At 45.1% G+C, this 26,462-nt stretch overlaps 1 protein-coding gene across 3 annotated transcripts in view; it reads left to right on the forward strand.

Moving 5' to 3' along the window:
- Nucleotides 1-25,829, forward strand: part of SLC20A1 (solute carrier family 20 member 1) — a 34,320-nt gene extending 8,491 nt beyond the window's left edge. Inside the window, exons 1-11 of one of the 3 annotated variants that reach the window (XM_083184667.1) lie at nt 89-235; nt 4,312-4,922; nt 5,086-5,226; nt 5,974-6,059; nt 8,173-8,269; nt 13,006-13,125; nt 13,213-13,485; nt 21,933-22,497; nt 23,794-23,979; nt 24,476-24,560; nt 24,738-25,829. In XM_083184667.1, the coding sequence (XP_083040793.1) occupies nt 4,577-4,922; nt 5,086-5,226; nt 5,974-6,059; nt 8,173-8,269; nt 13,006-13,125; nt 13,213-13,485; nt 21,933-22,497; nt 23,794-23,979; nt 24,476-24,560; nt 24,738-24,893 (2,055 nt within the window). In that variant the 5' untranslated portion in view covers nt 89-235; nt 4,312-4,576 and the 3' untranslated portion in view covers nt 24,894-25,829. Of the gene's footprint in view, nt 1-88; nt 236-351; nt 535-4,311; nt 4,923-5,085; nt 5,227-5,973; nt 6,060-8,172; nt 8,270-13,005; nt 13,126-13,212; nt 13,486-21,932; nt 22,498-23,793; nt 23,980-24,475; nt 24,561-24,737 lie in introns of those variants that run through there. The other 2 variants (XM_083184666.1, XM_083184665.1) reach the window with 2 other exon arrangements.
- Nucleotides 25,830-26,462: the final 633 nt, after the last annotated feature.

The raw sequence follows: 26,462 nt of genomic DNA on the forward strand, positions 1-26,462 counted from the left end.
TTTTTTTTTATGTGGTGTCAGATTCAGGTGGTGGTATATGTCCTCCAGCAGCCCCCTCCCGCCCTGTGTGCCCCCGCGACATCCCAGTCCTCACCCCCGCCCCCTCCATCTCCCTCCTCCGTGATGAACAATAGAAGTTAGGCTGGCGCGGCAGGTGATGCTGGAACTTGTAGTCCCGCCTCCCATTCAGCGCTGCTGTTTCTTCCCGCCGGTATAACGTGTCCGGTGCTGCGCGGTGAGTGCTCGGTGCTACAGGGGGTTACACCGGCAGCTGTGTTACCCTCCACGGTGATCTGTCCCCTGGTCTGTTGCCCTCCCCGGTCCCTGTGTGTGCGGCGGTGACCCCTCCAGCACCGCTTCCCCTCCCGCCCGGCACTGGCTGGTTTTGAATCGGGGTTTTGGCGCCATCCTCCCGCCCGCTCCGCCCTCGCTATAGCGCTGTTGAACCTGACAGCGAGCGGGAAGAAGGTGCAGGGAAGCGGCGCCAGCAACCTGTGTGCAGCGGGAACAGGGAGATCAGGTCTCCGGGACACGGTAAGCGGTTCCCGGTGCTGCTGGCACACGTGTGACACGGTGCCCGTCAGCTGCGGGCTCCTCTGCATGACCCACCTGGTTTCTTAAGCCCTCGCTGTCATGCAATGACCTATCCCCCCCCCCCCCCAATGGGCATAATGGGACGTGTATTTCCACAGGGGGCGCTATCTCATTGCTTTGCATAATTATAGGGGAATTGAAGCCCCTTTCATTTCTGTGGACCCCTAATCTTAGCATCTACTCTGTGCTGCAATGGGGGGGGGGGGGGGGGGGGGGGGGGGATTAGACTGCCCAAGCTCCCAGTTGTGTTACTGGTGCCACAGCATGTGATGGGGGCTGTGCAGGGTGCTTATCACCCACCTGCCATCTTTGTGCCAACATGTATACTGAGCTGGACAGAGCAGCTAGAGGGTGCATGTATCATGTGTGCACCCCTCCCTCCTTTTGTTCTCTAACACCTGGTGCCATCAGAGTTTGGTGCTATGTTTTACATGTGGCTCGCTACCACTTCCATACATCTCTGCACATGCATCACTATACTAGGGATGGCTATCAAACTGCAAGCCGTGGATTTATGGCTAATACTTTTGCCAACAGTGGGGGAGAATAGATGAGTTTCCGCCATTCCGTACAACCCTTTGTATGTTAACAAGGTGTTCTGATGCAGAACATCTGTCATTTTCCTACACCGGCAAAGTCCTGCTCACAGTTGGGACATGGGCATGCTGGTTAATGAACAGGGATGACCCATTGATGGTCCTCTGCTATTTCACAATTAATGGCAAATACAACGATGGCCATACCTACACTGAATTGCAGAATGAGATTTTACAAGCTCTTGTGCGTGTGCCCACCAGGAGCAAATCTGGATCACTAAGCTGATGCAATACAAGCAGGGCAGAGAGTGCTGGAGAGGTGATTACTCTACCACTTCACCGCTTAATCTTTTTAGTACAGCTCCTTACTGACACCCATCATGGCTGTGCTAAGTAACTGCAGGATATCACTTTGCACCCAGAAACATGGTAACTGTCCTCTTACATTTTGATTTTCAACTGTGCATTCAGTGAGCCCTCTGTACCAGTATGGTGTGTGTGTGTGTAGCTGTGCTATATGCTCTGTGCTACATGCCGAAAACAAGCGATCCTCGCCGTTTAACCCCCACGTTGGCCGCTCACCCTATTCAATGTGACAGGGAAATCAGCCAGGATTCCCCCAAACAGCGAGGCATGCGGCTAATGCAGGGAGCCCGCTGCATTTTGCCGCAAACCTTACTGTCTTAGTGGCCGCACACGCCATTTCCCCCTCTCGTCAAAAACTTAGCGAGAGGGGAAACGGTGTATGCAGGGGGTCGGTTGAATACTGACCCTGCTCGCTGTGACAGCGAGCAGGCAGCCCTGTGAGCTTTCAAAGCTCACAGAAAGCATTGAATACACCCCTATGTTGGGGGTCTAGCTAACAGCTGAATAAGGTGGTTTTCAATCTGTCCCGGCCTGCAGTGTGTATATATAGTGGTAAAGCTTGTGGAGGGAAAAAATAAACTGCAAACACTTTTGTTCATTATGTCACAATGGTTGCCAAATAGACCATCTAGTATCTGTTTTCAGGTTGCTCTTCTAGTATGTATGGAAGATACTCCGAAAAGCTCGTCTGATGGTAACATTCATATGAGTGTGTTAGGCGTTCTGTGTTTTTCCATGGTGCTAGTTACTAAGTCAATCTATTACCCTAAGGCAAGTACGCACTAGTCCAGTTAAACGTAACATGTAACTGGAGGGGGTGCAGTCTCTTACCACATGCTTTCATATAAATGTTCTTAATTACTTGGCAACTGCTGGAATTCATATTCCTTTTTTTTTTTAATCTTTATGAGATTAAAAGATTTAAGATCAAATCCACTACACTTAATTTGGAAAAATGCGTCCACTTATGTTTCTATGTGCTTGCCTATAAGAAGCTTAATAAACGTATAGTACCAGTGTATGAGAACTCCATTCTAAGTGAAACCTTACCCTTGACTGACCAAGATGCAATGTAAAGGGAGCACATGACTTGCATGCAGCGCTCAAATACCAGACAGCTTTTTATTTTTTTAAGGCAAATTAAATGCTCCTAGACTTCTCTGCGAATTAAGCTGGCCATACACTTATGCTATTTGGCCACTTTTCACCCGGATCAGGCAGAGAAAGTGGCTGAAGAGTGGCCAAATCGCATGTGTTTGACATCCAATCCGACGTGCGAGTCGGAGATCGGACCTGCTGCAAGTCCGACCTGGGACCGGCTCACACAATAGGTAGGAGGCCTTCACCTACCCCCTGATGACACGCCACTGCCCTGCCACCTTTTGGACAGCAGCGTCCTGGCTAATTGCAAGGTCACTTGGGGGCTAGCGCCGCAAATGCCAGATTGCTCCCTGGACGGACCCAAATGCCTGGTGCTACCCAGCATTTGTGATCTGAAGTGGTTAGAGGGCCAAGTGGCAATGTTGGGATCTGCAAAATTGCAGAGAATGAAATGTCTCCTATGGGATTGAGCTAGGGTGTGCCCTTGTCACAATTTCTAATTTGTGTGCCCAGTTTCTCCAACTAAAGTGCAGTGTTAAGTGTTCCTTCTACGAACCAGGGTGGGCAGAGCGCCGCTGCACAGGTGGGTGGACGCTGGCATCACGAAAAGGGACAGGCCCGGCCCCTCCGAAGGCAATACATCGCCATCTACGGCCGTGGTGGGCTTCCCCGGTTACAGCAGTGGGGTCGGAGGCAGGCTCTTTTAGTGGAGCGCTGCAAGAGGGGCAATAGCGCATTTTGCCCTTTAAAAATTGGGCAGGGCGCAGCACCCCGCTAAAACAGTCTAGCGGGAAAATTAAGTGTAATCTTGCCAGGGGGGGTAAAGTTGTCCCTTCCATCTGCCTTATGGGGCCCACACACGCTGGTTTCAGGGCCAATGTTCTCACTGGAGAACACTGACCATGACCGATCACTCAGCTTACATCGCTGATGCAGCACTGTGTGCTTAGCGATCTTTCAAGAGCGATCTAGCATTGATTTAGTAGTGCTCATTGAAGCACCCGTCATGTTTGAAAACCCATGCAGTTCCTCTTCCCTGTCTGGGGTGTTGCTGTCTGCTGTAGTGCTTCTAATACAGACCTGTGCTAGAAACACCACAGCAGACAGCGACACCCCAGGCAGGGAACTGGAACTGCATGGGTTTTCAAAGATTCTGAGTGCTTGAATGAACACTAGTTTAGAATGCTTCAGCATCTCCCCATGTATAGGCCCGATAAGAATCCACTTAGAACTAGCCCTAAGGGAATTGGGTGGGTGATCGTTTGTTTAGGGGAACAGCCAAACGCTGCCCATGGATCTCTGCTTTCCTCCTGTATTTTATGATCTTGTGTAATTGTCGCCGAATGTTTTTCACTTGTTAAATAAGTTACTGAAAAGGAAAAACCACCATAAATCGGGTTGTTCTTTTCTTTGAATGATTAGCTCTTAATTGTTAGTTGTTATGTTTTATTAGTCTTTTACCTATTTTATAGCACTTGCACCATTTTGATTCAATCACCAATTAACCTTTTGGTCAATTCTGGTACTTGCCTATACTTGGTGGAGGATTGGGACTCGGCCAAATGAAGGGTCAACAAAAGGCAGTGTCTATGCCTAAGGAGCACATATAAATAGATCTCTTGGTTGTCTGGACACTGTCAGAGAGCGAGCTTCCCAGGGCACATCCAGCTGTCTGTTCCATCCATTAATGCATCTTTTTTCCTTTCTCTTACAGAATGAAGAGTCTGCCTGTGTCATTGTTTCTTCACCATGGAATTTTGTTCATATCTAACCTGCCAGAGCCAAAGGAACTCTAGAAAACAAATTTGCATACACAGCAAATAACAAAGACTTTAGTCCGAGACTCTCGGCCTATTCAGTTTACTGCATATTTAATTTTATAGTAATTTATTGAATTATTTTCTTACCTCATTGTTTGGTTTACATATTAAGTATTTAATTTTTTTATATACCAATTTCACATTAAGCCAAAAGTAAATATGGAATCAACAACAGTTTTCAGTGTGGTTACGAGCACCCTCGGTTTTGAGACTGGTGGTCCACTGACTACCTACCTCTGGATGCTTATTTTGGGTTTTGTTATAGCCTTTGTGCTGGCTTTCTCGGTTGGTGCCAATGATGTAGCAAACTCTTTTGGCACCGCTGTAGGCTCTGGCGTGGTTACCTTACGACAAGCTTGCATTCTGGCATCTATCTTCGAAACTGTGGGATCCGTTCTGCTGGGAGCCAAAGTGAGTGAAACCATTCGCAAAGGTCTGATCGATGTCAACATGTACAACACAACGCAGCAGCACCTTATGGCTGGGTCTATCAGTGCTATGTTTGGTGAGTAAGCCTTGGACTTGGAGGTCCTTATTTTCCAGTAGAGTGAGTAGTATAGGAATACTTAACATTGAAGAAGGTCCACGTGGTCCTTCTGTTCGGTTGCAAATGTCAGTCTAAGATAATTCATACTTTATCATTTTGTTCTGTGTCCAATTTCTTCCAGGTTCTGCTGTTTGGCAGCTGGCTGCTTCCTTCCTAAAGCTACCGATCTCTGGAACACATTGTATCGTTGGGGCCACTATTGGCTTCTCCTTGGTGGCAAAAGGACAGCAAGGAGTGAAGTGGTCTGAACTGCTGCGCATTGGTGAGTGTCCTAGAGGCAACACTCTTGGTGGTTTTTAGAAAGGAAAGTATTACAGAGTGTCTGGTAGGTCAGCAGCAAATAGGCTCTTCCTTTCTATTAGAGTTAACTGGCATTCTCTTAAGCCTGCCGAGTATATGCCAACTTTGTCTCAACTTCTCCAATGAAGTCCTTTTTCAAAAGATCCAAACTGTTTCGGTTTGATAACCCAGAGCATGCTTGGCCTGTTATCATTTTTTTTTGGGGGGGGGGGGGGGGGGGGGGTGTTATAAGGCTTAATTGTCGTATATGGGGGAGGCGCTATGGCTTGGATGTCACTTGAGCACAACACACAAGAATTACATTTGAAAACAAACTTTTATTGTGATTTACAACCGGTTGTAAGGCAGGAATCTTTATGGTGTAATTGACTTCAGTGGAAGCTAGTGTTTCACTGTTTTGGTCACAGGATTTGCATGGGAAATGTTTTATAGACTACACGGGACTACTGGAATTTATATAACAGGAGACCTGGAAAACATGCACTGTGTGGGGGTCCTGAGGACCGAGTTTGAGAACCTGTGGACTAGAGTGTATGAGCCTTTATTCTCTTTTCCTGACTTTCAGTTCCAAATGATCTTTGAAAAATACTTCTGAACTGAAGATCTATATTGCCTGCCTTTTCATTTCTGTATGTATAGAGACTTTAAGAAGTATCCATTAAGTACTCGAAAATCTAATGCAATAATGTAACTCTGTTTCATCTTTTAGTGTTGTCCTGGTTTATTTCTCCTCTTTTATCCGGAATCATGTCTGCACTTCTCTTCTTCCTTGTGCGAACGTTCATCCTTCACAAGGTAAGAGAACCTTACTACTACGGTCACCAAGACCCTGTCAGACCACCTGCACTGGCCCCAAAACCTTTTTATTTTAAAATTCTTCCAACTTTGTTGTATGGGAAGTGCTGGCAGTCTCCTCTGAGTGGCTAGTTTATCTCATTCAGAGACTGACAAGACTCTTCTAATCAAGTAACCGCTTTCAAATCTCTTTATTGCAGCCATGTGTAGACCTGGTTTTGGGATAGTAGAGTATCGTATTGGTCCTGCTGGCTATAGTTGCCTGACCTGTTGTAAGGAAATATAAAGCGGTGCTGTTTGAGGGTAGTCAGTCGGCTGCCTTTCTTGCTTTCCTCTAAGCAGCGGTTGTGGTGTGCACAAATTGCATACTTGCTTTACGACACAGTTGCCCAGCATCTGGTGAGGGACTTGTCCAGGTGCCCTGTCCTAGTTCTGATATGTGCTGCATTACATGGCATGTGTGGCTGCACTCTGTGGTTGGATGCTGCAATCTTATTAAAAAAAAAAAAAAAAGGGTGTTCAAACACTCCCTCCCAGTTGACATGTCAATCACTGCCAGCTCCTAGTGCAAGTTTACAGGTGGTCTGCAGATCACCCATACACGCTGTCAACGCAATAGGTCTATGAACGATGTTGTTCTAACATATCGCTGGTATAGACTGGCCAACGGACCAGTGCTATATTGGACATTCAATCGAACCCATATATATATCAGCCAGAATCGCAGGCAATGCGCCTGCCGACAAGAGCAGCCTCACTAAAGCAAGTAAATTAGACTTTCTGGGCTGGTTAAAAGTGTGGTAGATTGTGGAGAATGGCCATTTTCCAGTCCCTACAACAATTTGTTCTATAATGGCCTAAAACTGCTTTAGCAATACTTCGCTAGGTTATTGCTAACGATATTCATGAAAATGTTGTTATGGTGCATATTTTTTAAAGTAGCTTAAGGGTCCCTGTCTGGCTGTGCTCACCTCTAGGGGGTCGCCTCCAAGACGGCTGTAGTGTTTCCTATTTAAAAAAACAAACATGTAATATCTCATGTGATCTGTTTACAACTACCCGGTATGAAGTACTCTTGTCCCTGCACACAGAGCTGCAGATGTGCCGCCCTCAGTGCTTAGTACAGTGTATGTTCAGATAATCTTCATAACATCCCTGCTATCCTTATAAGTATTCCTGAGCATGCACAGTTCTCTATGACCATGAGTGGTCATAAATTGTAGTCTCACTCTGCAGCCATGCAGAACTGGAATACTGTAACTAAGCTGTAATACACCTGAATAAGTACCTAGCTGCATCTATTCCTGAGCTTTTGTGAGGAGACTCCTGCCACAATCTGCAGTGTAGTACAGGCTTTGTGCTGAATGCTGGAGTGCCTTGTATATTGACATCCTTCTATACTGCACAATGTATAGATATAGACCCTTATGGGTCTATGCAGTAAGCCATGGAGTGATACAGTGCCAGACAATCTGCTCCTACCTGCCGTGCTGTGTGGAATAAAAGGAACAGGTACTTTATCTCTCTAAGGTTTAGTACATAGACTCCTTTTAGTTGTATAGACTAAGCTCATTGTGGTCTTCCTGTGTAAGCTATTTGATAATTGTAATCTCCTGCACAATTATACCCTTTCACACCACAAAATTCAGGGACTTACACTGGGTCCAGACTACGGGGATCTGGGTGGTGGGGCAGGAAGCACTGCTGAATTTGAAAACATTTTAAAGACTGTCCAGACACTGATTGGCTGAGAGCATCCAGCCAGTCTTTTCAATATGTTTCCAAATTCAGCAGCGCTTCCTGCCCAGCAAATAGCACTACAAGCGCCTAGCCGCCGCTGCCCAAGTTCCTTTCACACCAGCCAGTAACCTGGGCTGGTCACGGGAGCAACCCTGCTAGTTAGCAGGTTTGCTCCCGCGACCAGCCCAGATTACTGGCTGGTGTGAAATCCCAGCAAATTTTCCCTAGAATTTGTTCCGGCAACCAACCTGGGAATTTTTTGGCTGGTGTGAAAGGGGTATTGCTGACATTTGTGATCTGCCCTTGGTTAGATTGGCTAAAGAATAAGAAGAGCCACCTTAGTCCATGTTGTAATATGTTCCTTCCATTTCAGGCTGACCCTGTTCCCAACGGACTGCGCGCCCTGCCTGTCTTCTACGCTTGTACGATCGGCATCAACCTGTTCTCCATTATGTACACCGGCGCACCCCGTGAGTACCCTTTATTAAGCTCTTGGACTTTTGCCGCTGGCTTGTACACGTGAGCCCACCATTAAACCCCAAATTTACTACTTTTACTTTGCAGGAATGAAAACTTCTAGAAGTCTGCTGGCCTGTGCCCATTACAGAAGGCTGCAGGCTAGTGTACGCTGACAGTTCTAACCTAAATAGTTACCCACCCGGCTAAATCACTACAGCCATTTCCTCCCAACTCCTTTAGCATTGTAATCCCTCTCACTACCTTCCCTTCAGCAATGGCGGTGGCTGTGAAGATCCTACAGAAGAGCTTCTTATATTTCATCCCTCTTACATTTACTCCTAAGCCAGAACCATATGCATATGGTTCATATGCAGTTTTTCAGGGTTAGTTTATGGAGTAGATAAGTTGAGCAGTTTCCTAAAAAAAAATTTTTTTTTTTTTTTAAACCAAGAGAACCCATAATTTTTTTTTTTTTTTTTTAATGAAGAAAAATAGACTCCAGAGATCCCCCTTTTCATAGGTGATTTTCTATTAATTTTTTTTTCCTCCAAGAGGACTCCTGCACCATGTTCTAGCAATATCCTGCGCTCTATAGCAGAATGCAGCATTGGTTGTAAATACTGTCCCACTGGCATTTGAGGGTTTTAAATTATACAGTACACAAATTCTGGCATAGAACATTTACATGGATTTTATAGTCTCTTATCCCTATCTTAAAATTGCACAAAACAATACAAATTTTGAAGGGGTCAAAATCTAGTCACATTGCTTAGCAAGTGACTAAATCGCTGTTGTGTGTACAGAATGAGCCATGGTGCTCTACATCATCCGGAACCATTACCCTGCTTTTTTAATTTAAGTAATATCACTTGGCACACAGTGCTGTGTGTGTATGGGCATTCTAGACACTGGGAAATCTCCTACCCTAAATAACTTGGCAAAAACGGTTAGTGCACATGTCAATGTGGGGGGGGGGGGGGTTATTTATAGACTCTAAAGCAATTAAGAAATGTGTCGTCCTGCTTCTACCTGATGTAGAACTAGATCCCCCTTTGAAAATGGGGCAAGGTCATAGCAGGAGTCTGCTGATTAGTCTTATATGACACTTGTATATTTTGTGTGTGGCGGAGTTTGTATATGAGACAGAACTTGGGGGGGTTGCATCTGCTGCATTGTGTACAGATTCAGTAACTCATTCAGGGGCAAATTTATTAAGCTTGGTGAAGTGATAAAGTGTCTGGTTTTTATCACCGTCCAATCAGCTCTTACCTATGCAGTTACAGGCTTGGTTTGTAAAATGACAGGTTTGGAGCTGATTGGCCGGTGATAAAAAAAACAGACACTCTATCACTTCACCGAGATTAATAAATCTACCCCTCACTTACAAAAGTTGTATGTACCGTTACTCAGCGCAGTCTGTGTCCTGTCACATTTGCAAATAGACCTCCGATACTAGAAGATTCTCATGCAACCTGGCGTGCCAACAGGGACAGCTCAGTGGAAATGTGGCACAGCTATATGGTGATGTGTGAATCCTGGCAACTAATGGTTTTGATTGGCAATTGAGAATATAATATCATAGTCTGGTGCTGCCAGTCTGTAGTTAGGCCATCACCTGCTCAACCAGCCTGACAGCGTGATCAGTTGATCCTAGTGCCTTGATGGCTACCCTTGACACTCCAGTTGTTTTGAGCTACACATCTTAGCATGCCCTGCATCAGATTTAGCATGGCCGAATAGCAAAACTGAAGCAGAGCATGCTGGGATGTGTAGTTCAACAACATCTGGAGTATCAAGGTCCTAGTGGATGGAAGCATTCACAGAAGTGCACAAGCTACTCTCTATTGTCTGCAATAACCCAATCCAGGTCTGTGCTCTAGGTGTGGCATCGTAGGGATGCCAATCCCAGGCCATCTTTTTTAAAATTTTCGGATCCTGGTATTGACTCAATGACCGGCAGCAGAATCCTCTACCCCAGGCATTCCCAACCACGGTCCTCAAGGCACACCACCAGTGCAGGTTTTAGTGATAGCCAGGCTTCAGCACAGATGGTTTTATCAGACTCAGGCACTAATTAAGTCACCTGTGTTCAAGCCTGGATATCATTAAAACCTGCACTGTTAGTGTGCCTTGAGGACAATGGTTGGGAATACCTGTTCTACCCTATTTCATTTGTCTCCCTCCCATCCCCTCAGTCCTCTCTCCCTCTTCCCCGTACCAGCCTGTTCTAGTTTCTGCCAGTGGGCAGGCCGTCATCCAGTTGACTCGTGCTGCGCACAGCTGAGGGGCAGCGTCTAAGCCGTCTGCCTCGTGCTGTGTCCGGCTTTTCATTATCCAAATGCACATGTGTGCAGCAATCCTGGGTTTGAAATCCTGATTTATTTTAGGCCAAGATCCCGCCGATCCCGGGATTGGCCACCCTTGTGGCATGGGTTAAAGGGAGAATGCTATAAGTATATAAGAAATCCATCAGTAGCTCCACTGTGCCCCAAACTGCAGAAGTTCCATTCAAGAGTACGGTTTTCTTCTAGTTGGTTAGGTAGGGGTTATTGTTCAGGAGATGAATGTATTGGCACAGTTATGATTGTCTTACATCACAATACACATGCTCCAACTGGTGGCTTCCTGTGCTCCTCTGATTGTACTTGGCCTGTCGGCAGGTGGTCAGTCCCTTTTTTTATATCTTCGTTCTCATCTAAGATTTATCTGTCCAAACTGGCTGGCTGATTGGAATGAAAATTTGGTAATGAATGGGGACAAATTCCAACCATTTGCTCTCAAAAGCTGGACAATGGGCAGTCCTTTGCATACATTGGTAAAATAAAAAATTTCATTTGTTTGATCATTTTTGTCTCTTTCCATGTTCTGGTGCAAATGGTCAAATGTCATTTGCTCCCACAAATTACCAGATTTTCATTCCAACCAGTCAGAATGATAAAATCTTATAGTACGTATCCAGCTTTATGGCCTGATTCAGACCTGATCACTGCTGTGTGAATTTGCAGAATACTTCAATCGGTTAGCTGCAGCCCAGTCAAAGTGACATCCCTGCCCGTTTATGTCTGCCAATGAACCGCTTAACTGCAAATCCATTGACCACTCGCCATCAAATTATTTTCCCAGTCTGTTGCAAGTGTGCGTAACTAACACTTCTATAACTGTGACAGGCTGATTTTAGAGGCTGGAGCTGGTGAAACCACCTGGGCATGCCTGCGGTTTTGCCGACACTCCAGAAATCGTCCGGTTACCATCCCAAAACACTATGTTCCTGTTCATCAAGTTGCAAGGCGATTTGTGTAATCGATGATCTATGTGGCCGTTCTCTTTACACAGGCGCAGTCCTTTGCTTATCGATCGGCTTGCAAATTTGCACAACAGTAATCTGGTCTGAATAAACCCCTTTAAACCTTTTGCTTGTATGTATTACCTGCCTTGCTGCAGCAGTGCGGTGTGCAAGACTGCATCAGTCAGGGTTTGCTAATTGTAATTGATTTAACCTTGTGAATTAGTTCTCCTTTATCTGCACATTTTCATAATGCATATTGATGTAATTAATTTCTATGATTTATGCTAAGAATGTAAATGCCTATGGATCATCCATTTGTCTGCCACACCTGTAACCCAGTTTGGCCATGCTGAGTCACAAGCTTGCCTGCCAGAGCACCTGCTATTCCTAGGACTTTGCTGACTGTATAATACCTTCATTTACTGCCTAAGGGAGAACTGCTGAATGGAGAAGCCCGTGGGGTATGGGTGTCTAGCCCCATACACATGGGGCGAGTGAGCCTCCATGCTTAGCGATGTGTGCTGACTGATCTGCCATGGCCAGTGTTCTCAGACCGTACTGGCGGTGACTAGATCTATTCTGCATGCAGTATAAATCTAGTCAGACGATGGCACCGCGCATCTCCGGGGGTATACACACGGAGCGTTCTATGCTTCATTTCTAAGCGATCTAGTCAGAGCACTTACAAAGAGCCCTCATATCGCCCTGCGTGTGTGCCTCATTTACTTAACCTAGCTCAACTCTTTAAAACAAGGCCCTCTAACAAACTATACAGTGCTGTGGTGTAACCTTGTCACTGCTCCACAGGGAAAATCTCCCCCAGTAAGCCATGGCTTTGCCAAGGGGCAACTTTTTCCCTTCACCGTTTATTTGCTGTTAAATATAAGGCCCAGTAGGAGCAGAATGCCACAGCCTTTAGTACAGATGGATCCGGCTAAGCATGGTGCATTCTGGTGTACAGAACTCAAATCTTTCATTTAATTTTGCTCAGTGATGATGATACCCAAATCACTCTGGAGGTGCTGCGTTCTAGCTGAGACCAATGAGTTCTGGCACTCACCGGTCACTAGACAGTCACTTATTTTGGACTAGTTCTAACTCCGTTTAGATAACCTTTGTTTTTAAAGGGAAGTCTTCTAGTGTTTAGGGAGACAAGTAGTATAATATTGCTGATGTGTATGGTAGCAATTGTAACAATTCAAATCTGACAATGCCTACACAGTAATGAATTTCAATATTACCATCTTGTCTGGACTTCCTACCACTGATAAGTGATCAAGTCTATTGTAGGAATGTCACTTGTACCCCTCCGGTTACACACACACACACCGAGAACCTGTATCTTACTAGCGCTGTCCAGGCCTGCAAGCTGACCCTGGTGGAGTCATGTTTCCGGAGCTGCAGAACTGGGAAGGTAGTCTACAAGAGTCGGCTTTCATGTATGTTTATTCATTCTTCTAGTGCTTGGCTTTGACAAGATTCCCCTGTGGGGCGTCATCCTTATCTCTGTGGGGTGCGCTGTGATCTGCGCCTTGGTGGTCTGGTTCTTCATTTGTCCCAGAATGAGGAGAAAGATAGAACGTAAGTTTCCCTTTGTCTTGGTGTAAGTGGTGACTGTGGTAATGGGGCCTGTAAGGCAGCCTCTCATCTCATGATCCTGCTCCACAGGTGAAAGGAAGTCCAGCCCTTCCGAGTCTCCCCTGATGGATAAGAACAAAGACCGCTGTAACATACTGAAGCCGGATCCAGACGCAAAGTTATCCATTGACGGGGGTGTTGCTGCTGAGACCAAGGTGCCAATTATGGACATGGTGGCTGTGCCGATACCGTCACGTGCAGTAGAGGAGCGGACTGTGACCTTCAAGATGGGTGATGGTGATGATGTTCCCGAGAGGGAGAAATGTCAGAGCATGGAGACCAACATTGACCAACCAGGGAATGGTAAGTAAATGCTTGCCCTGCTTCCTATTAACAATCTTCTACAGGGTAACAAGTGTTCTAGAAAGCCCTCCTGTTCATTGGAGCGTCTCATTCTATTGGACACTACTGAGGTTTTATTGTTTGACTAGCAACAATGACGGAAGGCCTGTCTTCCATTGTGTGCATGTTTTTATATAGACAATCTTTGTTTACAGCAACAATGGAGAAATGATTCAAAGACCATTTAATTAATGGCTACTATGCCAGTGATGGCAAATGTGAGGAAGGGGAGGTAGCAAAGTTTTAAATGTTTGTCTATAAAACCCTCTACCACAGGACTAACCCATCTGGAGATTATTTTAAATCCTGCATCTTGGAAACCTTCAATATGGTCGGACACATTATGCCAGTGTCTGTCTTCCAATGAATGTTCGTGTATTATTGTACTGCTAGAAACATCCACCCTCTGTAGCCCTACACGTAACCTCAATGAGCCATGTGGTGCGAGACTCCTTGGCGCAAGTGAGCTGCGGTGTAACATAGCAGCTTTCTTTTTTTAAATGGGCACCTTAATTGCAGCACAAGGAAACACTCCTCAGTCTGTACTGGGTATGGGCTGACTTGTTATACAATGTCCAGAGACACAAATGACTAAGTGCACCGCGTCCCCTTGCGTAGCTCTCTTCGCTCACCATGCCTCGGACACTGTGCTCTTTACACTATTCTCCCTCCACATCCACTGCGATGGTAAAGGATTTTTTAAAAAGAAATCGTGAGGAGGGCGTGGCCTGGATGCACACAGGACAGGACGCTCAATCAGGAGCTCCTGCCTGCGGCCTCAAATTAACAACTATTTGGGGGTTCCCACTGCTCCCGATCCCTCCACCCGACTACCTGAGGACCTCTGGAGGGGGGGGGCGGCAATTACAGACCCGGGATCGCACCCGGCGGTGATTCGGCACCCGCGGCCTAGTCCGCGGCGGAAGCCGGGGCCTCAATTTGCGGTCGTGGCCGCCGCGTGAGCTCCAGTGACGCGCGGCGGCTCCAGAAAAGCCAGAAGCAGCCCAAAAGCCGCCTCAGAGTCTCCCCGAGGAGCGGAGCATAAGTGGGGGACCATCTGTGACCAACTAAAAGCTCACGGAGGTGAAGGTAAAGGCGTGGATCTGGCGAGATCTTTAAGGGGTCTGGGAGCAGTGACAGGCACTGGGGCCTGGTCTGGGTCAGGGACAGAGGCCTGGATTGCGTGGAGAAAGGGACACACAGGTTCCAGGCACAGACGCTGCGCCCAAACCTCCTCCCAGCTGAGGAGGTTCAGAAGAGAGGAGAAGACTTAAACTGCCACAGACAACAGGAGAGTAGTGGGGTGGCCTACTGACTGTAAGCTGGCATTCAGTGAGACAAGCTCCACATTGCTGTAAAACCTGTGGCATGTGAACTATTAGAACTGAGTCTGCCAACAGCTTTATACAAGTCTCCCTGGGCACCTTTGTCATTAGCTATCCGTGCAGTGCATTTTAAGCACTTAATTGGCCTTCGTCCAATAATATCAGTCTAATACATTACTCCATAGTGTTACTTCGCAAGGAGTTTACTCTGTGAGATTAACCTGCAAGTGGCCTGTGTGCGCAGCTTACCGCTGCAGGTCGGGGGAGCGGTGACACACAGGAATACGAGCGATACGACAGAATAATACTAATACAGCAGCTTTACTTTATTCTACCACCATGGATAAATTTGTAGCAAAACCACAAAGAACACAGAAAGGTGGACAGCAGAGCAAAAGCCGGGGGAAAACTGCTGCAACTCACTCCCCCACCTCTCCGCTGTCGGGGCTTGAGGGAGATTCTGATGCACCATCATCTCCTGGGCCACAGATTACATCCACACAAGAATTCACGGCCATATTAGCATCATTATTGGATCAAAAGCTGGCTCCTATACAGCAATCGATTGACTCAACCCTTGCTCAGCTGACGCAACATGCACAGAGGCTATCGGAGGCTGAACAGAGAATTTCGGATCTAGAAGATGAACTGGCAGCCTCTAAGACGCTGGTGGCCACACAGGAGAAATTGGTGGCCACTTTCCACGATAAGCTTGAGGACCTGGAAAACAGGAATAGACGGAACAATATACGCATCATAGGGCTACCCGAATCCGTAAAATCCTCAGAGCTTATGCCGTTGGTGTCGAGTTGGCTTCCAAGAGAGCTGGGATGTGTACCCCAGGATGGATCATTGGTGGTTGAAAGAGTTCACCGAATAGGTCCGGAAAGACAGAATTCCCGCGACAGACCTAGGCCGGTGATCTTAAGAATTCTTAACTATGCAGACAAGGTCCGTTTAATGGATTCATACAGAAAGCACAAAGATCTGAAATACCAAGGCAGTAAGCTTCTGCTATTCCAAGATTTCTCTTTCCTCGTGGCTGCTCAACGGAGAGAATTCGCACCAGCATGTAAATTGTTATTTGAAATGGGACAGAAATTCGCTTTACTCTACCCAGCCAAGTTGAGAGTGGTTCATGAGGGGAGACCATACATCTTGGACACCCCACAAGCGGCAAAAAACTTCATCGACTCCTTAAAAGATGGCCCTGCATCGCACATGTCTGACGCAGATTGACTGTCCGGAGCTGAGGACAATCTTTTCACTCATATCCTTTGATGGTAAATATGTTGGGGCTCCTTTACTCTATTGAACTTGGGGCTCGATACCTCTCGCTTATCTATTACGTTATATTCCAATTATTCTCAATGACTCGGGGAATGCTGAGCTTAGATGTCACTGTTGTGGCGTATTTTCCAGATGGGCAGAACTCGGGGCCATTTCTACCAGAAAATGTGTTGGTGGACTTTACATTACAGATGATTGTTAATGCTTTGCCACAATGTTTTGGTGTTACACTATTTTTTCTTGCAGATATCCTTCATTTGAGATTGATGTGTTATTCAGTTACGTTGCAGCCCTCTTGGCTGGATTATTGGTTCTTGAAACTAATCAAAATAGTATGGTTAATATTTACTATTGATATTTATGCAAATGACTCTATGTTCTCGGGTACAGGCTATTATAGTGTTTTATATTCAAGGTACCTCAACTCGCTCGCTGGGACGGGAAGGGGACCGACCCAAAGTTATAAATTCATTATTATGTGGTTTAGGACAGGTATTGGATAGAAATGGCCACTGAGGCCAATATTGTCACCAGAATACAGTCCTCTTTGAAATTTATTTCATGGAATGTAGAGGGGCTGAACACTCCGATTAAGAGGAGGAAGATTTTGGCTCATTTGAAACGCTTTAAGCCAGACATTGCATTTATACAGGAGACACATTGGAACAGAAGCGACAACAATGTTCTGAGGGATAGGTGGGTCCGGGAATTTAGGGCAGCATCCTTCACCTCCAAAAGGCGGGGGGTGTTGATCTTATTTCGCAAACAGCTCCCCTATGACATTCATGATGTATGGTCAGATCCAGAGGGACACTTTATTTTTATTAAAGTTAAGCTATTTGGCTCAGTTTATACATTGGCAGCAGTGTATGCGCCAACAAGCCAGCATAAAGTGTTTTTCACAGATATCTATTCTAAATTATTGACATGGGCTGAAGGAGAGATTATAGTGGGCGGTGACTTCAATTGTGTGCAATCGGCTGGACTGGACAGATCCACGGGGAGAGGGGGAGGAGGTGAGAGAAGGGAGACCTCGCCAATAACTCTTTTAACCGAGGGATTGGGTCTTTGTGATCCGTGGCGATGTCGTAATCCGGTGTCCAGAGAGTATACCTTTTATTCTCACCCCCACCATTCCTCCTCTAGGATTGATTATTGGTTATTATCAAATTCCCTATATCATAGAGTTTTAGACTCGGTGATAAACCTGATCATTTTATCTGATCATGCCCCAATTTGGTTTACGCTATCTCTTAAAGACCCCATCCTTACTTCTTACAATTGGAGGTTCCCCTCTTATTTGAGTAATTCCACTGATTTTAAACTACATTTAAAACATGTGATTCAATCGTACATGCAAGATAATGTAGAACATGAGCAAGATATTAACTTATTTTGGGCAGCCTCTAAGCCAGTGATTAGAGGCCAGATTATGGAATATGTGGCTAGGAAGCGTAAGAAACTGGCTAGTGCTATAGCGGATTGCAGCTCACGGTTAACGGAAGCCTATGATGCTCTACTCCAAATAGACAATACTGAAACACATGCCGCCTATAAAGCAGCCAAACAGGCGTATGATGCCCTATGCACTGAGAGAGCTCAATTCACACATAATATTCAACGGAATAGATATTACAGAGGCTCCAATAAGACAGGGAAACTGTTGGCCAGCTTAGTTCGTGCTCACACTGCCTCCTCTCGGGTTCTCCAAATTGAAACATCCTCGGGGCTGATAGAGGAGGATCCACTAAAAATCACACAGACGTTTCAGAAATACTATGATCAATTATACGCTTCTCAAATGGACAATCCAGAGGCAGGTATGGATTTTCTGAGGTTAGCTGAGCTACCGGTGCTAACCCCTGAAGAAAGGGAAGCACTTACGTCCCCAGTTACTGATTTAGAATTAACTTCCATCATTAAATCATTACAGAAAGGTAGATCACCAGGCCCAGATGGGTTTAGTGCGGAATATTATCAGATAGCAAAGGAACAACTACTCACTCCCCTTGTATCTTTATTCAATTCCTTACTATCGGGCAACGCTTCTCCCGAGGGATTTACTGAGGCTAGAATCGTGGTCTTTCTTAAATCTGGGAAAGACCCCAAGAAGGTTCAGTCATACAGACCCATCTCCTTGTTAAATCAGGATCTAAAGCTCTTTACTAAACTAATAGCGCAAAGACTTCAGGACATTTTGCCCAGGATACTACATCCTGCTCAAAATGGCTTTGTACGGGGGCGTACATCTGTCCATAATGTCCGCATGATGACCGCTGCCTTGTATAAATTTCAACAACAAGCTAACAAGAAGGCCATCATAGTTAGCTGTGATGCGGACAAGGCATTCGACAGAGTTTCCTGGTCGCATGTTCTAAGAGTACTTCAGACACAACAATTTGGTGAGGGTTTCATTAATATTTTTAATATGCTTTATTCGTGCCCCACTGCACAAGTAACAGTAAATGGGATAAACTCCTCTTACTTTTCACTATATCGAGGGACCCGACAGGGATGCCCACTCTCGCCACTACTTTTTAATTTAGCCCTTGACCCTTTGATTAGAGTATTTCTAAAAGAAGAAACATGGAAGGGAGTCTCATTAGAACGCTCAGAAATAAAGGTCTCGGCCTTCGCCGATGATCTATTATTATATGTTAGTAATCCTAAACAAGCCGTACCAAAAATACAGCAAATCCTAACGGATTTCCATGAAATATCAGGATTTCTAGTTAATTTTGATAAAACAGAAGCGCTGGCATTACACCCTGAAGCCACTCAGGGGTGGATACCACCATTCCCATTTCGATGGGCACAAAACTATTTAACTTATCTTGGTTTACGTTTCCCAAGACAAATATCTGATCTATACTTAGTTAATTATTCCCACTTCATAGCTCAAATGAAGAAAGACTTCGATAGATGGCAGAACCTCCCATTATCATATCTGGGGAGATGTCAACTGTTTAAGATGGTTTCCTTTCCCCGTCTTCTCTATCCAATTCAGATGTTACCGTTTTTAATACACAAAAAAGAGATTATGTTAATTAATAAGGCAATTACAAACTTTATATGGGCCGGGAAACGCCCGCGTATTGCTCTGTTTAAGCTTTAACAACCTATGTCTTTGGGAGGTATTAATTTACCAAATATCCAAGACTATGCTATAGCTTCAAACTTGCGTTATATTCTGGACTGGGTGGGGGGGACGAGCCACTATGTTAATCTAATACTAGACAGAGCTTCTCTGTCCAATATGTCACTGGTGACACTCATGCATCTACCACTATTAACTGTGGGGCAAGAGGTGCGATCTAATCCCCTACTCTTTACCCCTTATTTGGCCTGGCGCATGATACGCCGACGCTTCAGTTTACCCACTAATCAATCCTTGTTTTTACCGTTAATTGATAATAAGGATTTTCAGGAGGGAAACCCAGACTATGTATTCGGGGAATGGTATGCGGGGGGCTTAAAGTATGTTTACCAATTCTTAGATATAGAACACTCCAGTGTGCTCACACTGTCAAGCCTAAGGGAAAAATTCCCAAATATTACCTTCCCACTCTTTGCATATTTTCAGGCCCGAAGCTATATATCTAAGCTACTTAACACCCTACCCAAAGCTGAGTCAGCCAACACACTAAATAATTTAATGATTACAAGCGGGGGCAGATCAACATCCACCTCCTTGCTCTATGATATAACACGGAGAAAACTAGACCTGTCCAAGCATACTACTGGATTAGCTAAATGGCAAGATACTGCTCCTGAGCTGAGCACTTTAGACATAGTTAAATTGACAGTACAACTCAATAAACAATTAGTTTCAGCGTCTTATGCAGAAATGCAATATAAGATACTACATAGGGCCTATTATACCCCCAAACTGAGACACCTTACGGGATTAGCTGACAATTCTAATTGTTTCAAATGCTCCTTACCGGGGGCTGAGATAGCTCACTGCTTATGGTATTGTACTACTGTTCAGCTTTTTTGGCACGAGATTCAGACTTACATCACCAATACTCTAAATATAACCTTTAAAATAAACATGTCCTGGGCTTTATGGAATTATTACCCAGTGTCTCTCACGCCTAAACTGACGCAAGGAACACGTCTCCTCCTGGCGAGGGTTGCAGCGGCGGCTAAGAAAACCATATTGTCACAATGGATAAAATCTGATTATATATCCCTAACCCTCTTTCTACCCAGGATGTCATTTATGTATCAAATGGACTGGGTAGAATGTATGCTAGATGTTGAGACGAGAGCCTTGAAATTTTTCGATGTTTGGCTGCCTTATGTTCATACTTTACCTGTTATTGACCAAAATAATCTCAGACAGGCTGTGAGACTATCTACATGGTATAACATGGCGGTCTTGGAAAAGGGAGCCCCGCCTTTCTGATAGGTATTAATGGCCAATATGTTAATGTTGCTCTCTTAACTAAGGATTCACCTATATTCTTTATGGACTGTATCTCTTCTTCTTTTTTTTGTCCGTGAGGAACCGATGGCTCGATGTTCATGTTAATATATACCTGTTACTGCCTGTACCTGTACTGTGACATAATCAGAATCAGACTCGTTATACTTTGTCATTCTGCTGTATCACTTTCTTTTTATTCTCTCAATAAAAATATTATTTAAAAAAAAAAAAAAAAAAAAGAAATCGTGAAACTGAAATGACTGTCAACCATACGACCGACTCCCTTCTGTACTACAGGAGCTAGGCTGTGATGTCAGCCGCACTGGAATTAGTTTGAAAGGCTTGCATAGTTGCAGATTGAAGAACAGAACTTACCAGGACAAACACTGCAGCTGCAAGTGTGGCTTATCAAACAAATCTGGTCTGAGGCTTTTGGGGTTTTATGCGCATTGTTAAGACTTTCAGTGAAAAAGCTGCATTTGGGATTGAAAAATGCTCAATCCCAGAATTGGCCTCCCTAATTTAAAAACAAAAATCCTCCCACACGTGACCATGCATTTCCTAGTCTACCACCGCATCCCCTTAATTAAAAAAAAAAGTGATATAAACCCCCCCACCCCACCGTTTTCTTTCCTTATTTTAAATCCTCATTTTCAATAAAATGCCAGGTTTATCCGCCCATTTACTTATTCCAAAGCTTACATGATTGCCATATGCTTTAGGTCATGTACAATGTCACACATCTACCTTTCACCTCTTCAGTCACCTGACGGGTCTTGTTTACCTTCTACCAGTGCTAGCGCCACGTGAGATCGCTTGCAATCAGAAAAGCTAGGGACAATATAACCTGCATGTTCTGCAAATATAAATGTTTAATTAGCCTGTTGTGTTACCAGTGACACAATTATTTGTTCTAATGAAACTAGTTACAAGCATTGTGGCCCTCTACTGCCACCAGCAGGCTAGGTGGTTTTCAGGCATTTTTGTACGGGTGTGGATTGTATGGTCGACAGGTGGGAAGGTCGACATAGCGTTAGGTCAGGAGGTCGACATGATTATTTTTTTACCCAAATGTCGACATGGACACAGTTGGAAGTCAACTGCAGCCCCTCGCAATGCTTCGGGCACGGTGCCTCACTGCGCTCAGCACACTATTTATTTTATTCTCCCACCACGCCATAGTGGATGGTAGGGCATGAAATATCGCCTGTCGGCTCAAACAAAAAAAAAACTGTCGACCTAAGTGTGGTCGACAATACGACCATATCCCTTTTGTACATGGGTCATTTCAAAGGAAATAAAATGACAAGTGTAGAAAGATGAATTATTTTGTATGTTCATTTTACGTTTCCTTTCTTCAGGAGCGGTACAGCTGCCAAATGGGAACCACGTTCAGTTCAACCAGGCTGTTAGCAACCAAATGAATTCCAGTGGGCAGTACCAGTATCACACCGTGCATAAGGATTCCGGTCTCTACAAGGAGCTACTGCATAAACTGCACTTAGCCAAAGTGGGAGACTGCATGGGAGACTCTGGCGAGAAGCCGCTGCGCCGCAACAACAGCTACACCTCCTACACAATGGCAATCTGCGGAATGCCTCTGGATTCTTTCCGAAACCGGGAGGCAGAGACCCATCCAGAAGAAGCAGAGAAGCTCACCTGGCATGCACCAGATGGGAAGAAGAGGGGCCGAATGGACAGCTACACCAGTTACTGCAATGCGGTGGCAGACACGCAGAGTAACATTTGTGCAGAAGAACAGGAAGAAGGCGGCACAGAGGAAGAGGCGGCAGACCAGAAAAGCAGTAATTCCTCACTGGAAGAGTGGCATGACCAAGATAAGCCTGAGGTGTCTTCACTCTTCCAGTTCTTACAGATCCTCACTGCCTGCTTTGGCTCCTTTGCTCATGGTGGAAATGATGTAAGGTAAGGTCATGGGGTCAACACCTCTAACTATCTAGCCAGGGAGCCAGTGATTACTAGAAGGCCTTTAGTTACACTGTTCTGTTGACTTCCTAGTATGTATCAAGGAATGGTTAAATACAAGCTTCAGTGTGTAAGACGTCATCTTGGGTGTATTTTACTACAACTTCTCAGTCCTGTCTTCGGGATTTTGGGCCTGATTCAGACCCAATTGTCAGATTTTTCGGACAACTTCACATCCGAGACAACTTAAACTGTGATTGCAGTTTAAGTTCTGGCAGGGAAGGCGTTGTGGGGATGGGACACAGTGCTTTTTGGTGGCAGCCCAGAAACTGCAGGCTTGTCTATCTTCACAGCCAATGTGACTGGAAACATGGCCGGCCTGGTACGTGGCTTCACAGCTAGGCTGCGCAGCCAGGGATCTGCCAGTCATGTGTGAGCGCTTCCATATGTAGCGAAGATTTTTGCAGGCACATCACTGGGCAGCCTTGCCCTGTGCTTAGTGCCCCTTCCCCACACAAACACACACAGGCTACAGCCTGAGTTTGCCATTTGCGTAATTTCACACTGCAACCAGCTCTGAATCGGGCTCTTAAAAAAGGCAATAACGCAACTGCAGGACACTCATGGTTTTTCCGTAAATATTGCTGTTTAAATCCTGCACTAGAACTGATAACTCGTGACATAGAATAGCATGCGTTTGTGTATTCGGTACAGCAGGAAGTATGTGTAGACTGGGTCTAGTCTCCCTGGCTGAAGCTCAGCACTGAGGGCCTAAATCATGTTTGTACGCAATGTCCATGTACTAAGCAGCGATTATCCACAAACTGCATTTGCCATCATCTCACTGCACATGCGTTACGACAACTGCAATCTTAATCACATTCTATGAGCAACGGTATTGCTGCTTGGGGAGTTAATGTGGGAGTGGCAGGAAAAATACAACCGTGTTCTGAAGGTGGTTCTGCCTTCAGCTGCAATCCTGTATGTAGAGAAACATGCGGCCACCAGTGTCACTACTGCTGCTGCATAGACTTGTCAACCAAGGAGTCAGTGTTCCTTATTGTTACTGTGCTGTTTATGCGTACACCATTGCGGATGACTTTGCGGTGACTCCAGTGGTCGTCTGTCTTGGTGGCAGATTTATTTGATATTGTACGGTAACCTAGATAAAAACAAAGTTGCATTTTGGGTATTAAATATGAATTAGGCCCGAGTACTTATTACAAAGAACATTGTGTGTATTGCTGGCATGTTTATGGGAATGGCTAATCAAAATGTTCCCTTTGTCTCCTACAGCAATGCCATTGGCCCATTGGTGGCTCTCTGGTTGGTTTATGAGAGCGGGAATGTGAACACCAAGGCTGCCACCCCTATCTGGCTGCTCCTCTACGGAGGGGTCGGTATCTGCATCGGTTTGTGGGTCTGGGGACGCAGGGTCATACAGACCATGGGCAAAGATCTAACACCAATAACCCCCTCAAGGTAATATATGTAACCATCTACGTATGGTGGACGGGAGTTTTTACAATGCAACATGTCAGATAAAATGGAACTCCATTATAATCTCTTCTACGGAGTATAAAGCACAGAGCAAGTTACAATTTGGAAAAAGTTACAATGTTGAATAAATAACAAATTATAGTGTTCATTCTAGAACCCTGCTCCTTGTAGTTCTCCTTCCTGCCTGGGGTGTCGTTGTCTGCTGTGGTACTTCAGGTACAGTCTGGTTTGTATCTCAATGTTGAGAGAGATTCAAACCAGATTGTTGTAGAAACACCACAGCAGAGAGTGACACCCCGGGGAGGAAGGAGGAACTGCAAGGACTTTACAAGGAGCAGGGTGCTAGAATGAAGACTAAAATTACTGTAAACATTCCTATATTATACAGTGTTCATTGAGGGAATTTATTACCCTGGCAAGTGTTTGGCTTTTGTGAAGGCCTCAGCCCTGCATTAATATCTTCTGTTTCTCCTTCCAGTGGCTTCAGTATAGAGTTAGCCTCTGCCCTGACCGTTGTGATTGCCTCAAATGTTGGCCTCCCAATCAGTACCACACACTGCAAGGTAAGGATGGGGTACCCAGTCCTAGTATGATACAATGCATGTTCGCATCACTGTGAAGGTATAATGAGCCCCTCCTGGTAACTGGCAGTGGGTGTGTTTGCAGTAAGGGGTGAACTTTGGTAATTCTACTCCCGAGTATAAAGGTCACAAGTTATCCCTCTTCTCGCCGTTCTGCAGGTTGGCTCTGTTGTGTCTGTGGGATGGCTGCGCTCCAAGAAGGCTGTGGATTGGCGACTCTTCAGAAATATCTTCCTGGCCTGGTTTGTCACCGTGCCGATCGCTGGCTTGATCAGTGCAGGCATTATGGCACTATTCCAATACGCAATTCTGTGATGCTGTCGCCACATTACCTGCTGTCAAGTATCTCTTCTGAGACCACCGATTCGCTGCACTAAGCCCATCAGTGCTGCTCTATCAATAACACAGGACACGTCGCTCTCCTTCTGCCCGATCCCTGCAGGGTGGCTGAGATAACTTATACGGAATATGCAATGTGCTCACTCGGCAGACAGGCGGTAGGGAGGGGGGTGTAAATAAAGAGTAGGAAGTGGATTGGTCACCGGATTCTCGCTCCCCCTTTGTGCTGTAAAACTGCTTTTTATGCTTTAGAATATTGCAAATCAACCCTATCTACCTGTATCCACACACGATCATTCCTCAGTATTAATGTCCTCTGTACATAACTGCTTGTACGTCAGACTCTTCTTTTTCGCTGTAAATGTTTGCTCGTCTTGTTTATATCACAACAAAGAATGTGTATCTTTTTTTTTTATTTTTTTATCATATCATTTCTTTCACTGCCAAATAGGCTTGCAAACTACTGCATAGCAACTTGGCAGAATGGGTGAGAAAGCAAAGAAGTTGCTGCATCATACCATGACTAGCTGCAGCTTTTTTTTTTCTTCTTTTATACTATAAGTAACTGGGAAACTATTACATTTTTAAGCAGAATCCAAAGTATCAGTTTGGTCTCTGAAGACCTCTTGGCATAGCGTAACTAAAGCTGGGGAAGTATAGTTGTTTCCCATAGCAACCAGTCACTAGTTAATGGACGGCTAGAACTTGGTTGCTACGGGCAGCACCTTCACTATTCCTTTTTAAAGATGACTTTACGCACATGTCTTTTTGATGGGATGTGCGTTTCCAGTAACTCAGGAGAGTTGTGCCCATGAAATTGGGGATTCCTATCCTGCATAGTGTCTATTCCACTGGTTTGTTTTAATCTGTTACTGGTGAAGCTGAAATAAAATCGCACTAATTGAACCACCACCACTGTCTCCAGAGTCGTGTATGATGGCTAATAAGGGCTAACATTGTGGTAAAATAAACAGGACCTTGCTCATTGTTTAATCACTTTACAGACCATGTGTATTGGAATTGCAACTGATAATCATCCAGGCAAAAGATCCTGGCCACCCAGCACTGACTTGGCTGAAAGAAGCTCAGCCGTGACAAACATCAGATCAGTACAACTTAATTTCTCTGGAAAGAGTATGTTGACCACTCCCTCCCTCTGCTGTAAGAAGGATGCTATAAAAATTTTTTTTAGAAATAAACACTGTCAACCATTGGAAGTCAAATGCTGACCTTTTATAATGTCAAAGTCAATGGGGCAGATGTATTAAGCCTTAGCAAGAGATAAATTCAAGGGTGATAAGGAGAGATAAACATCCAGCTAATCACATCCCAACTGCCATGTGGCTGTGTTTGAAAAAAGTCAGTAAGGAGCTGTTTGGTTGGACATTTATCTCTTTATCAACCTTGCATTTTTCTCTTGTTAAGGCTTAATACATCTGCCCCTATGTGTGGTTTTCCTGTGTTTGGTTGGGGGTTTTTCCCCCTTTGGAACCAACTTGTTCTTGCTTCATGATCTATGTGTGGTGAATTTATATGGTGCAGACA

This window comes from Crinia signifera, chromosome 4, assembly GCF_055691185.1.
Source record: "Crinia signifera chromosome 4, ASM5569118v1, whole genome shotgun sequence".
NCBI lineage: Eukaryota > Metazoa > Chordata > Amphibia > Anura > Myobatrachidae > Crinia > Crinia signifera.